The 15360-nt window shown below is 41.0% G+C and overlaps 1 protein-coding gene across 7 annotated transcripts in view; it reads left to right on the top strand.

Annotated features, from left to right (window-relative positions):
• LOC127572100 (transcription factor Dp-2-like) overlaps positions 1–15063 on the top strand; it is a 166789-nt gene extending 151726 nt beyond the window's left edge. For all 7 annotated transcript variants that reach the window (XM_052018982.1, XM_052018980.1, XM_052018979.1 and 4 more), the window contains 2 exons: positions 12450–12549; positions 12880–15063. In XM_052018982.1, coding sequence (XP_051874942.1) covers positions 12450–12549; positions 12880–13075 — 296 coding nt within the window. In that variant the 3' untranslated portion in view covers positions 13076–15063. The remainder of the gene's footprint in view (positions 1–12449; positions 12550–12879) is intronic.
• Positions 15064–15360: the final 297 nt, after the last annotated feature.

The following is a 15360-nucleotide window of genomic DNA, read 5'->3' as shown; positions in this document are numbered from 1 at the left end:
GGGACAGAGCTGAACTTAAATGGCACCTGTTGTTGAGAATGTATTTTTGAATAATGGAAGATGCAGCTTTTCAACCAGAATCTTAAACAAGATTAACAAGATACTGTAACACTTAAACCTCTTTTTGAAATGGAAAAAAAATCACACCATTTTACAAGGTGTAATCATTCCTTGTGATTACCAAAATGTAGTAATCATATAAACAGCAGGTAGCGTAAATAAATGTTGTAATAGCTAAGTAAAATCTAAAATACAAGCTGTTTGTCATGTGGTATATTGTGGTGCCTAATTGACCTTCCTTTTGTAATTGATTAGGCCAGCCTACTCGAAAATGTCCTTTTTGCAAATCTCACACCCACATATATTCCCTGTTCATACAGGAAGATGCTGCTTAATTTATCTTTCCAATGGCCCAGATTTTGCAGTAAAAACAATGAGGCTGTTAGCAGTCTCCGTCATTAGAGAATAATAGGACAGCAACTTCAAGGACTGCCGATCTGCATCTGAGTGCATAAATCAGGAAACTGCTATGCTTTATCACTATCTCACTTAAGAGTCTCTGCATTCAAATATAGTTATGTATCTAATAACCACTCAACCTGCAAACAACAATGTTACTCCAGACCCACCAACACAGTGATTCTTAACTTCCCCCGAAATGGTCCAACAAGCCTTTTAGTTCAGTGGTCAGAGAGGGATGGACAATAAACATCAACCTTCCAGCACCACCTACATCTGTCAGTAAATACATTTTAAAGATGTTGATGCCAAGCAACTTCTCTGGCAATGCAGATTAACTTCTACCTGTGTGAAGTCTCATTCTTTCACATTTTAATTACTTTTAGATTTTAAAGTAACTTTTGAAACTACTGTTCTCTCTCTCTCTCAATCCCATATGACTTTCACTCTCTTTGCTTTCATTACATGATTTGACATTGAATTAAATATTTAAATGTGCAACTTAAAACTACCTTGTTTTCTTTTCCCCTGTTCTGATGGAGTTTTTGTTCTGAAACATTAGATGCTTCTCTTTGTGTAGATGCTACCTGACCTGCTGAATATATCCAGCATTTTCTATTTTTATTATTGGGAATAGTTTGTTGCAAAATCCAGGCAGATATTTCAGTTGGTAAATTGGTTCATTATTGTCACATGTACCAAGATACAGTGAAAAACTTTGTTTTGCATGCCATCCATACAGATCATCTCATCACATCAGTGCATGAGACAGTACAAGGGAAATCAATAACTGAATGCAGAATAAAGTGTTAAAGTTATAGAGAGTGCAGTGCAGGCAGACAATAAAGTGCAAGGCCATAACAAGGTAGATTGTGAGGTCAAGGTACCGATACACCATAGAAAGCATCCTATCTGGATGTATCATGGCTTGGTACGGCAACTGCTCTGCCCAGGACCGCAAGAAACTGCAGAGAGTTGTGAACGCAGCCCAGTGCATCATGGGCACCAGCCTCCCCTCCTTGGGACTCTGTCTTTACCTCTCGCTGTCTTGGTGAAGCAGCCAGCATAATCAAAGACCCCACCCACCCGGGTCATTCTCCCTTCTGTCCTCTTCCATCAGGTAGAAGATACAGGAGCCTGAGGGCACGTACCATCAGACTTAAGGACAGCTTCTACCCCACTGTGATAAGACTATTGAACGGTTCTCTTATACAATGAGCTGGACTATGACCTCACGATCTACCTTGTTGTGACCTTGCACCTTATTACACTGCACTTTCTCTGTAGCTGTGACACTTTACTCTGTACTGTTATTGTTTTTACCTGTACTACCTCAATGCACTCTGTACTAACTCAATGTAACTGCACTGTGTAATGAATTGACCTGTACTACAAGTCAAGTTTTTCACTGTACCTCGGTACAAAGTGACAATAATAAACCAGTACCATCTTATCATGCAAGGGGAACCGTTCAATAGTCTTATAACAGTGGGATAGAAGCTATCCTTGAGCCTGGTGGTACGTGCTTTCAGGCTCTTGTATCTTCTGCCCGATGGGAGGGGGGAGAAGAGAGAATGTCTGAGGTGGGTGGGATCTTTGATGATGTTGGCTGCTTTACCGAGGCAGCAAGAAGTGTGGACAGAATCCATGAAGGGCAGGCTGATTTCCATGATGTGCTGAACTGTGTCGACAACTCTCTGCAGTTTCTTGCGGTCCCGGGCAGAGCACTTGCCATACCAAGCCGTGATGCATCTGGATAGGATGCTTTCAATGATGTGTCTATAAAAATTGGTGAGGGTCAAAGAGGATATGCCAAATTTCTTTAGCCTCCTGAGGAAAGAGGCACTGGTGAGCTTTCTTGGTCATAGCAGCTATGTAGTTGGACAGGAAAGGCTATTGGTGATGTTCACTTCTAGGAACTTGAAGCTCTCAACCCTCTCGACCACAGCACCGTTGATGTAAAGAGGAGCATGTGCACCACCCCCACTTCCTGAAGTCAATGACCAGCTCTTTTGTTTTGCTGACATTGAGGGAAAGGTTGTTGTCATGGCACCATGTCACTAAGGCTCTCTATCTTGTTCATGTACTCGCACTCATCGGAGAATCAACCCACTACCGTGGTAGCAAAGGAAGGTGTTGAGTCCCAGCTCTAGAAGTTTGGACATGAGTTTGCTTGGAATTATGGTATTAACCTCACAGATGATCAGAATCTTAGTTGATTCCCCTCTCCTCAGTTGTTACAAATGAATGCAGGTTAAAATAATAACAGATATAATTGACTGACAGAGAAGAAAACCTGCACTGAACCATGTAAATTCAAGAGAAAAATAAGTGTGAACTTCTTGTTGCAGTGAAGAAAAATCTTGCATCAGTGTAATGGTTTTCATAACCCTGCAACATTGCAAAATGCTCCACAACCAATAACATTATTCTTAATCTGCATTTGCCTCGGTTGGGAAACAGTCTGTTTGCTGGTAACAAGGTTACATGAACAACAAATGAATAATGAACAGATAATCAAGGTTGATCAAGGTATATAGCCCAGAATACTAGGGGAATATTAGACCCTTTATGTTCTTCAAACAGTGCTCTTCAGCAGGGTGACACAGCTAGTAGAACCACTGTCTCACAGCACCAGAAACCTGAGTTCATTCCTGACTGTGGGTGTTGTCTGTGTGGAGTTATTCCTGTGACCACATAGATCTCCTCCCTCATCCCAAAGATGTGCAAGTTGATAGATCAATTAGCCACTGTAAATTGCTCCCAGTGTGTAGGTGAGTGGTAAAATCTGGGGGGAGTTGCTGGGAATTTGGGGAGAATAAAACAAGTTTAGTGTAGGATTAGTATAAATGGGCGGTTGATGGTCGGTGCAGACTGAGTGGATGAAGGACCTGTTTCTGTGCTGTACCTTTCGATGACTCTATGAATGCCATAGCATGTTCCTTTGGCAAGTAGTCTCAAGATCCCATTCAAAAGAAGTCACTCTGGTAACACAGCATCCCTTTAACTTACGAGTTGATTCATTGTAAGTGGCAACTCATTCAACTTTGAGTATGTTCATCTAGGATGTTTCTTTGTTGGAATGTCCCTCTATCCAAAGTTGGTGAGTGGAAGACTAATCTGACAGCAGTAATTGCAAAATGTTTTTACCAAGCAGAACATTTTCATCTTAACCAGCATCACTAAAACAGATTAACTGGTCTTTAGTCTCATCAGTGTTTGTGAGAGTTAGCTGTACATAAATCAGGTACTGCAATTCTCTATGTTAAAATGGTGACTACACTTCAAGAACATTCCTTTCACTGTGAAGCAGATTAGGATATCCTAATTAGGTTGTGACCTATCCTAAGGTTATATAAATGCATGTTTTTGTTTCAGTTGTATTTTGTCAATAAGCTGCCAAATTTATTGCTATTCTTGAACAAAGAATTGTGTGCTAGGTCACTGAAAAGTATGACCTTATTAGAAAGAATTTCTAATTATATTGACTTCTGTACAACTTATTGTTCATGTCTTGGAAAATAGCATTTTAAAAATGTCTAATAAATGAACAGCTATTAAAATTGTATTCTCCCTTTCCCCAAAAGGACAGGAAATGAAGATACAGCAGCAATAAATTTTGTCACGACAGTCGGCTTCAATAGATGTATGCCTTTAACTAGATCCCTGCACATGAATGCTCCTTTTAAACTTGCCTGACTTATCAGTGCACTGTGGCAATTATTTTCACTTGGATTCTGATTGCACCCTGTTTATTGCCTTTTGAACTGGCTTGCAAATTTGTCTGGTTAATCCAACCGCTAACCCAACACCCTTTGCCTAACAGACCACTGCTGAAATGCAGTATTCCTGATTTATGTGTTTCGGCTGGTGAGAGGATACATAATTATCATCTGCATCATCCCTCACAGTTAGTTTATATTGTTAACATTACATGTTTTTCACTCAAATTTAATTTTTTTTTTGGAGGGGAGCAGTTAATGAGTCCCTGAGTATGTAATTGCAAGCAAGTAGAAGGAAATACTAAGAAATTCAAAGCTTTGTTGAAAACCCCTTTGTTCCATTAAGGTAGGGGGTCGAGAAAGAGAGGATATTTAGTTCCAGCAGCTCCAGTGGTTACCATAGCAACACTTACTAACCCATTCCCAATTGACATTCAGAGAACATTCTTTAAGGTTCTGTTCTTTTCTGAATTTATTATCATTTATTCAGTGCCTGCTACAAGCTGGTGGATTTCGTTTTTGCTTAGTGTTTTTTGTAGGACAAATTCATGAAATTGTTTTAAAAGATATGTGGAAAAAAATGGCATAACCACATAAAAGACAAATGTTTTGGGGTGAGTTGATAGGTAATTCAGATCCAGCATTAATATTTTAGGAAGTCTTTATGCATTTTGTTATCAAGACTGCAGGTTAATTAGGATTTGGAACAGTTTTCAAGAAACTGAGCAAGATCTGTTGCGATGTAAACAGGTTATTAATTACTACAAAGGTAAAACCATCAAGTGTCCACTTAATATGAAAGAATCGTTTCCAATAGAAACAGCTAAAAAATGTGTGAAAGGCTGGCGTTCTGAATCCATCCCACTTGTGTTCTGCGGTGGATTAGGAGCGTGTCAACATTGCCCGAATCATTCGGCTGCCCATGCGCAAGGATGTGTAATAGCATTTATCACAGGATGTTCCAGTGCTACTATTCAGCCCATGGGGTTGTTGCTGTTCTTTTGAAAGACCTACTTAACTAATTCCAATCCCCCACCTCTCTCTCGCCTCCTAGATTCTTCCTGTTTAAAAAATTATTGTTAAATCTTCTCACAGCTCCCTTCATGTATTGCAGTTTATAGAAACCACTTTGTTTAAAAACCATCTTTGCCTTCTGCCGCCCCCACCCAGTTCTTTTACAAACTAACTTAATTACATCAACTAAATATCCTTTCTCCCCTTATCCCCAAATCCTTTGTGAAGCTTAAAAAAATGTATCTGAAATAAAAAGAGAGACTGCTGGAAATACTCAGAATGTCAGGCAGCATCTGTAGAGAGAGAGAAACAGATTTAATGTTTCAGATAGATCCTCTTTCTGGAACAATTTGAAATGCTTCATCCCGCTCCAGAGATGTGACCTGACCTGCTGAGTATTTCCAGGGTTCTCTGTTTTTATCCCAGATCCACTGGTTCCCTTTGTATCAGAAAATCCATTTCTGTCCCTCTTGTCTAGACTCGATGACTATGCAACAATAACACTCTGGGGTATACAATTAAGAAGAATTACAGCCCTCTAAGTAAATAGTCTCCTCCCCTCACTCCTAAGAGGCCAATCATTTATCCACTCTCCTACCAGAGGAAACTGCTTAATTATCCAGCTCCTTTTAAGAATCCTAAATGTTTCTCGAAGGTGGAAATGCACAGCACAGGAACACTGCCCTTTGGCCACCGTGTCTGCGCTGACCATGATGCAGAGTTAAACTAATTCCATCTGCCTGCACACAGTTGTATCCCCCTATTCCCTGCCTGTTCGTGTGTCTGTCTAAATGCCCCTCGTCATTGCTATCATATCTGCTTCTACCACCTCCCCTGGCAGATCGTTCCAGGCACCTGTCACTTTCTGTAAAAATAGACTTGCCTTGCAAATCTCCTTTAAACTTTCCCCCTCTCACCTTAAACCTGTGCCCTCTAGTATTTGACATTTCCACCCTGGGAAAGAGACTCTGACCATCTATCCTATCTGTGCCTTTCATAACTTTATAAACGTGTATCAGGTCGCCCTCAGGCTCTGATGCTTCAGAGAAAACAATCCAAGTCTGTCCAACCTCTCTTTATAGCTAGTACACTCCAATCCAGGCAACATCCTAGTGGACCTCTTTTGCACCTTCTCCAAAGTCTTCACATCCTTCCCTTAGTGTGGTGACTAGAACTGCATACAATACTCCAAATGTGACCTAACCAAAGTTTTATACAGCTGCCACATGACTTCCCAACTCTTGCACTCAGTGCTCCAACTGATGAAGACAAGCATGCCATACGCTGCCTTTACCACCCTACCCACTTGTAGGATAACCTTTCATTCTTCTAAACTGCAGTGAAGATTGGACAAGCTCACTTTAGTATCTGCTCACCCCATATATCAATCTAGTGAATTTACTCAACATTGTCTTCACAATTTATGCATATGTGCTTTGGTATAGAGACCCATGCTGCACTCCACATCTCATTAAAACCTTGTACAGTTATAGGAAGACTTTCTTACTCTTGTATTCTAACCCCTAGCAATGAGGACCAATGTACCATGAGCCCTCTGAATTGGCTGCTGTACCTGCGCACTAAGTTTCTGAACCAACACACTAAGATCTTGCCACACAGCAATATTTACCAATTTCATATTTAGTAAATATTTTATTTTTCTGTTAATCCAGTTGAGGTGAATAGCCTCACATTACCCCACATTATACTCCATTTGGCAAGCATCACCTTGCAGCTTTCTTGTGTCCATTTTACAACTTCCCATTTAGCTTTTTGTCATCGGTATTCTTGGATTCATTACACTCAGTCCTTTCTTTGTAGTCATTAGTATTGATTGTAAGTATCCAAGGGCTCAGTACTGACCCTTGTGGCATCTTGACCTTCCTCTGCTTTAAAGAAACTAATTCTTGTTGTGGAAACTACACCTAACCATATAACTGCAGTCCCTGAACTCCTCTATGATTCTGGTAAATCTCTTATGCAGTCTCTTCAAAGCCTTTGTAAAATAAGGCGCTCAGAATTTAATGTGTTTATACTAACGGTTCTGATCTGGTGAATGTATCCTTACCAGCCATGTTTACTATGGATGGTATAGTTCATTAAAAAGCTATTAGTTATAAGAACAAAACAAATAGAAGCAGTAGTCATTCACCCCCTCGAACCTCCATTCAACAGGTTAAGGCTGATCTTCTACCACGGTGCCACTGTCCTGCACTGGCCCTGCATCTCTGGATTCCCTTAAGCAGACCTGGCCTATAGTCTCTTGAATTTAGAAGAATGAGAGGTTACCTCTTTGAAACATGCAAAAATCCCAAAATCCAGCAGTCCCGAGAGATCTGTGGAGGGGCAATCATTTGGGTATTGTCAACAAAGACTCACTACCCTCTGGGTGAAGAAATTTCGAACCATAGAACACTACAGCACAGAAAACAGGCCATTCAGCCCTTCTAGTCTGTGCTGAAACTTTATTCCACTAGTCCCATTGACCTGCACTCGGTCCATAACCCTCCAGACCTCTCCCTTCCATATATCTATCCAATTTATTCTTAAAACTTAAGAGTGAGCCCGCATTTACCATGTCAGATGGCAGCCCGTTCCACACTCCCACCGCTCCCTGAGTGAAGAAGTTCCCCCTAATGTTTCCCCTAAACCTTTCCCCTTTCACCCTAAAGCCATGTCCTTTCATACTTAGCGCTCCTAATCTAGGTGGAAAGAGCCTACTCTCATTAACTCTGTCTATACCCCTCATAATTTTGTAAACCTCTGTCAAATCTCCCCTCATTCTTGTACGCTCCAAGGAATAAAGTCCTAACCTGTTCAATCTTTCCCCATAACTCAATTCCTGAAGACCCGACAACATTCTAGTAAATCTTCTCTGCACTCTTTCAATCTTACTGATTTGAAATTTCTTCTCGTCTCAATCCTGAATGGCTGACCCTTATCTTGAGAGTGTACACCTGGTTCCAGGCACCCTAACCAGGGCAAATATCAACCTGAATTCACCCAGTTGAACCCTGTAATAATTTTGTTTGTTTTAAAGAGATCTCCTTTTAAACTCCAGAGAACATAGACTAGGTCTGCTTAACCTCTCTTCATTTGATGTACCTGGAATCAATGTTCCTCAAGTAAAATTAAGAGGTCATTCAATATTTTAAGCACAAAGTTATCTAGAATAATCAGAAAAGAACCTGGAATAACCACCCCCTGCTGTTCTCATCTACACACCCCACCTCCCTAATTTGGTTCCATGTTCTACCTTCCTCTCCTATTAGATTCCATCATCTGCAGCCCTTTGTTGCCTCCGGCTATTGTCTCCCCCTCCCGTCAGTATTTCCATCTTTCTCTCTCCACCATCTGATTCCATCTGCCAATCGACCTGTCCTCACCTGGATCCACCTATCCCTTGCCAGCTCTTGCCACTCTATACTGGCTATCTCCAGTCTACTCTTTCAGTTTAGATGAAGGGTCTCAACCCAAAACGTCAACTGTCCATTTCCCTTCAAGGGTGCTGCCTGACCCACTGAGTTCCTCCAGCAGCTTGTTTTGTGCTCCAGATTCAAGTCTCTTGTGTCTGTAGAATAATCAGGAGTAGATTTCACATCTATCATACTTTAACATTAAAATGGCAATTATTGCATATAGCATTCAGCATCATCTGTGTGAAAATGGTGTTGAGTGATGCAGGCTGATATTATAAAACACAGGTTATAGTTTACACAGAATTGCTGACAAGGCTTCACCTTTATGATGGTTTTATTTCTGATGAAGTGAGTCAATGTTTTAGTGAGGCCATGATTCACCAGTCTGAGGGCACTTGTTGGAGGTTGAGGCTCAATTGTTCACCACAGGACGTGAGTGGAAATCAGAGTGTGAATCATCCCTGCTGATTTTTATGCTCTGCAGAGCAATCAGAGTGTTATAAGGATTGCACTAAACCATAAGAAGCAGCTTGTGAAGTTATACCACGTCTACATCTCCTATAAAAACAGCAGGATACAATTTTGCTTTTTAGGATAACTATTCCTTCATGTGTGGCAAGATCATCTTGAATTCAGTGACATGAGAGCAAAGGATTATTAATGATGTGTCTATTGTGGGCTGTGGAAACGGTAGAAGGAATTTGAGGTGATTAGTTAAGAGACATGCACTGGATTGGCATTTATTAGCTCATGGTTTTTCTCGTAGCTGTTTATATGCTAAATAAAGCAAGAGACAGGTTGTATTGGCATGTCACTGAGTGCAGATAACCAGTTCAATGTCTCAGGAATTGTATCATACTTTGCCAAAGTACCTTCAGTATGTGGCACAGTTGCTTAATTGGTGATTTGGTGCCAGAAACTTCAATGTTCTGTTGGAAAGACTCTATTTCATTTTCCTCTTCCTTGCCTACATATGACCTCACGATCTACCTTGTTGTGACCTTGCACCTTATTGCACTGCACTTTCTCTGTAACTGTGACACTTTACTGTTGTTGTTTTTGCCTGTACTATATCAATGCACTCTGTGCTAACCCAATGTAACTGCGCTGTGCAATGAATTGATCTGTATGAGCAGTATGCAAGACAAGTTTTTCACTGTACCTCAGTACAAGTGACAATAATAAACCAATACCAATATATCTGTGCCTCTACCTCCTGTTAACTGTTGACTCCTTTTTTTGTTCCTAACCTCTACCCAAATGGCTTGTTTGAGGAGCCTTCAAGGACACTTTCTCTCAAAACTGAAGTAATGCATTCCTTGACTAACAGTGCAATGCCACCTCCTCTTTTACATCCCCTCTGTTTCATCTGAAATTCTATACCCTTGGATCTGGAATTGCCAGTCTTGCCCTGCTTTCAACCATGTCTCAGTGATGGCAATAAGATCGTAGTCCCATGTGATAATTAAAGCTTTTGGGCTCATCTACTAGTTAGACCCCCTTGCATTAAAATAGGTGCAGTTTAGTTTTGTATTTCCCTTGTGTATTTACCTGCCTGCTCTGCCTACTGTACTTCCTATTTGTTCTCTAGATGACTGGGCCATGTTCAGGCTGAAGGGATTAGGTGTCGTTAGCTTAATTAGTTGTAGCCCAAAGAGCCTGTTCCTGTGCTGTACTGTTCTGTATACTGTGTTCTATGACTGTACCTTCCCATCCGAGCACCTACCCTGAGCATCATTCTCCTGCCAACTCGGTCTAAATCTTCCCCAACAACATCAGCAAATCTCCCAGCAAGGATGTTTTATGATGTTTGGACTTGTTACTGCTGGGGTTAAATCATTGTGATGTCTTGATAGGAATTAAAAAGGATTGGTGGTCAAATCCTGTGATAAATCAATTTACCCTTAATTCAGTGTTCATGAACATGGAATCTCCCAAAAGGCAAGTGCTGACTCGCCAAAGAGTGGTGACCCACTAAAAGAGGAGGTGACCAGGAAGATTGATGAGGGTAGTGCAGTAGATGTGGTCTACATGGATTTTAGTAAGGCGTTTGACAAGGTTCCGCATGGTAGGCTTCTTCAGAAGGTCAGAGGCCAAGGGATCCAGGGAGGCTTGGCCGTGTGGATTCAGAATTAGCTTGCCTGTAGAAAGCAGAGGGTTGTGGACGGAGTGCATTCAGATTGGAGGGCTGTGACTAGTGGTGTCCCACAGGGATCGGTTCTGGGACCTCTACTTTTTGTGATATTTATTAATGACTTGGATGAGGGGATGGAAAGGTGGGTTAGCAAGTTTGCAGGTGACACAAAGATCGGTGGTGTTGTGGATAGTGTGGAGGGCTGTCAAAGCTTACAGAGGGATATTGATAGGATGCAGAGCTGGGCTGACAAGTGGCAGATGGTGTTCAATCCGGAGAAGTGTGAGGTGGTACACTTTGGAAGGACAAACTCCAAGGCAGAGTACAAGGTTAATGGCAGGATTCTGGGCAGTGTGGAGGAGCAGAGGGATCTGGGGGTTCATATCCACAGATCACTGAAAGTTGCCTCACAGGTGGGTAGGGTAGTTAAGAAAGCTTATGGGATGTTAGCTTTCATAAGTCGTGGGATCGAGTTTAAGAGCTGTGAAGTAATGATGCAGCTTTACAAAACTCTGGTTAGACCACACTTAGAGTACTGTGTCCAGTTCTGGTCGCCTCATTATAGGAAGGATGTGGAGGCATTGGAGAGGGTGCAGAGGAGATTTACCAGGGTGCTGCCTAGATTAGAGAGTATGGATTATGAGGAGAGACTAAAGGAGCTCGGGCTTTACTCGTTGGAGAGAAGGAGGATGAGGGGAGACATGATAGAGGTATACAAAATATTAAGAGGAATAGATAGAGTGGACAGCCAGCGCCTCTTTCCCAGGGCACCAGTGCTCAATACAAGAGGGCATGGCTTTAAAGTAATGGGTGGGAAGTTCAAGGGAGATGTCAGAGGGAGGTTTTTCACCCAGAGAGTGGTGGTGCTTGGAATGCACTGCCTGGGGTGGTGGTGGAGGCTGATACATTGGTCAAGTTCAAGAGATTATTAGATAAGCATATGGAGGAATTTAAAATAGAGGGATATGTGGAAAGAAGGGGTTAGATAGTCTTAGGTGTGGTTTGAAGGTCGGCACAATATCGTGGGCTGAAGGGCCTGTATTGTGCTGTATTGTCCTATGGTTCTAAATATTTAAAGTTTTACCTGGAGGAGAGCTCTGACCACACCCACAGTATGAAATGACTGTGGAGTTCCAACCAGGCAACATGAAGTCAGTTTTGAATTCCAGCTATTGTCTCAGGTTGGCACCTTCAGTATAAATACATTATTGAAGGCAACCTGCACTGGAACACAGTGACGTTGGCATTGGCTTAGTGGTAGCACTTTTGCCTGTGACTCAGAAGTACCTAATCTTAACTGACTCACCAGCATGGTCCAGAATTGGTGCATTGTCCAGGGTGCAGTCTTTCAGATGAGACCGAATAAACACCCCACAATAACACAATCTAGCCCTCAACTAACACAAATAAAGTAGATTATATGGTAATTCATCTCTTTGCTGTTAATGGATCTTGTTTAGTTTACATTACAATAGTGACTGCCTGTTTGGAATTTGAAACAATTAAAGGCACTTTGTGAATCCAAACTATTCTTTTCATCAGCTGATCATGGTGGAAGGAAGTGGAAGACTGCTAAGTATGGCTTGTATTGATTGGTCTTGTATTGACTTTGCACTGCAGGCATTGATGCACTAGTCCATGCAGGTCTCAATGCATTTTCCTTGCTGTAGAATTGTGATTTAGCTGTTCTGTTTCTGATAGAAATGGCGGAAGGATCATCTTGGGCAAACAGTGAAGTGCCTTCAGATCTAATGCAGACTGCCTCTGCTTTATCAACAACTGGATCTATTTCACAGTCAAGGTAAGCAAATTATGATGGATTTGCATTTGAATACCTCACACTTCCATAGTTAATTGGGACTACTTTCTTCGACTGTTAGAAATTGCTGATCAACCTGTTAATCTCTCCTCTAATAATCATTTCTATGTTTTTCCAAACTCTTGACAGTCAATATTTGCAAACCTACTTATCCTTGTTAATAGTTCTGTTGAGCACAATTTGCTGAAATGGTACTAAATAGCCTCTAATGAAAAGCATTCAACTTTTCACCCACGTGTAAAACTGGCAAATGACAGAAATGTATTATTACTGTGCTGCATGAGTGTTTCGTTTTTCTTTTTTATCCAACAGTATAAACCCTGGGTTTTCATTGGATGTAGAAGTTGCCTTAGCAACAGGACAGTTTCTTGCTCCAGAGAGTCACCACTCAAGCAGTGTTGCATCGCACCTTGAATCACGAGGTGAAACACCATGCTCATTTAATGATGATGACGAAGACGATGATGACGACGAAGACGACTGCTCTTCACTTGTTGAAGGAGAGTAAGGAGAGTGCTGACATACTTCTCAAGCTGCTCGTGTGTGTTCGTAATGAAGCTGTACTGTACTGTGTTTCACCATCCGCTCTTGTCAACTTTGTGACTGACCCTCGCAGACTGTAAGCTGAGGGAGAGAACAATAAACACCAATTCTGTGTGAATGTACGGAATCCTGTGATGCAGCCTCTGGTTTGTTGCTACACGTTATCACATCCAGTTTAAAAAATGATCCAAAGCTGATTGGCTGGCACAGTTTTAATAGCTGCTACCTTATTTTGTTCTGGTTTGTTTTAACTTTCAATCTTGCCCTTCACCGCTTCTACCTTTTAGGAAAGCTGTGAAGTAAGCAACCTGGTTATTTCAGTGTTGGTGTTATAAATGTATCTTGTGCTTGTGTAGCTGATGTTTGGATTTGGTGTTGAGGTGAAACAAATTGCTGTAGTTATTTTCCAATTTTTACATGCTGGGGGTAGTGGCGTGATTGGAACCCATGGAGTTTTTGAGTTCCTGGCAGGGAAGTACTTGGAACAAGTAACATAAGCTTCCTCTCGACACTAGCGTGTTTGCCCAGTTCTAAAGCAAGGGACTCTAATGTTGATCGAAGCTAATGTATGACATCTATCTGGAAGGACCTTTTCTTTCCAAAAGAATATAATTTTAATTTTGTAGTCTTAAATTCACTTTGTGAATGATTGTTTTGAGTGTTTAGCAACAAATCAAATAGCATTCCTTATCAATGACGATGTCCAGAAAGTGAGGAGAACAAGTCCAAGGTGTTGATCAAACACAGCAACAATGATCAGCGACAAAATGTAACACTTCTGCTCCTCCAGTGGCCGTGCTGATTTATCTGATGAGTAGTTTGTCTGTACTGGTTAGAAAGGTGCCAAGTTCAGTCCCTAGAATTAGCTAATCTTCAGATCACTGCAGTTGATCTCCTGTCTGAATTGGAAAGAGGATTGGTCAGACTTCCCTGTCCTGATCACTATCCAGCAATTTCCATTCAAATCTACCTGTTTGGAGATCGGGCGAGATTAGAATCAGCGCAGAAGACGTGTAGTCAAATAATTTACCAACTTTCAGTTGTAGAGGGTCGCCAGTGAATTATGATCCCTGTATGAAGGAACCAGGGGATGACTGGGTTCCAGATAGCAGTAGCCGAACAAGGAAACGTTTTCAGGCAGAGGAGAAAGGATAACAAATAGTATAAGAAATCACCTCATTACTTACTTCCAGCTTTTGTACATTGTCTTTTTAAAAATTATATGATGGCAAAAGCGATCATCTTTCTCAGATATAATTTTTACTCTTTTGGTTAACCTCTAACTTTCTCTCATAGAAGAATAATATCGGATAAAATACGGGTTCTGTCTGGTGCACCAGATAGAACAGTTACTGAAATACGGTAATTTATGGCCTTGCGTTCACACACCAACCTCTCCTTTCAGAGTCTGTCACCTGCAGATGTAAACCTTTATGAACTCATTGAGGGTGAAATTGATTATGGACAGTTGTGCAAAACAGGTGTCAGCGTATCAGCAGCCTTCTTCAGGTCCCATGCCTTTTACTCTTCCACTGACTTCACATAACGTAAGGGCTGTGGTGGGCTGCAGTTTGTTATTGTCTGTTTAGTACCAATATCCAGGACCAATTTCAAACCAATTGTGTTTTTTTTGTAAATAATTAGCCATGTTCTTAATTTTTCATTCAAGTTTTATATCCACTTTGTAGAAATATGTTCACTGTGTATATATATATTATATAAATATATATATATATATATATATATCTATATTAAGAAATAAATTTGTTTTGCTGCAAGTGACATGTTAAGGTATACCTTTTGGTATGGTTTAAAACAAGGACATCATTGTTGACTGTGCTGATGAACATACCTGCATGGCCTCTGGTGATGGTGCAGCTACCTGCTTCCTGATTTATCAGGACAGAATATTTCCACAATAAACTAAAAAAATTTGTATTGTAGAACATGGAATAAAATAATTTAAAGACAATCAAATGGGAACTGACTGATCTTCTTTACATGTGTAAAGCTTCTGCATGTTTAGCTGTAGTGGATGTTGAGGAATGAATTCGAACATGAACAAAATACTCTGTTTACAGTGTACACCAGGTGGGCTGGTGATGTAGCATCAAAGGCAGCAGTCTTATTCAGTAGCATGCAAGCACAGTGTCCCTTTGCTCCCAGCTGAACTGCATGAGGCTGAAATTGCAGCAAAACCTTACCGAGGCAAAGTGCAACTCAGATGGATGAAGGCTGTTATTACTGAAT

The sequence above is a fragment of the Pristis pectinata genome, chromosome 6, assembly GCF_009764475.1.
Source record: "Pristis pectinata isolate sPriPec2 chromosome 6, sPriPec2.1.pri, whole genome shotgun sequence".
NCBI lineage: Eukaryota > Metazoa > Chordata > Chondrichthyes > Rhinopristiformes > Pristidae > Pristis > Pristis pectinata.
The sequence above is the reverse complement of the archived record's forward strand: the minus strand, read 5'-3'. Positions and strand labels throughout refer to the sequence as shown.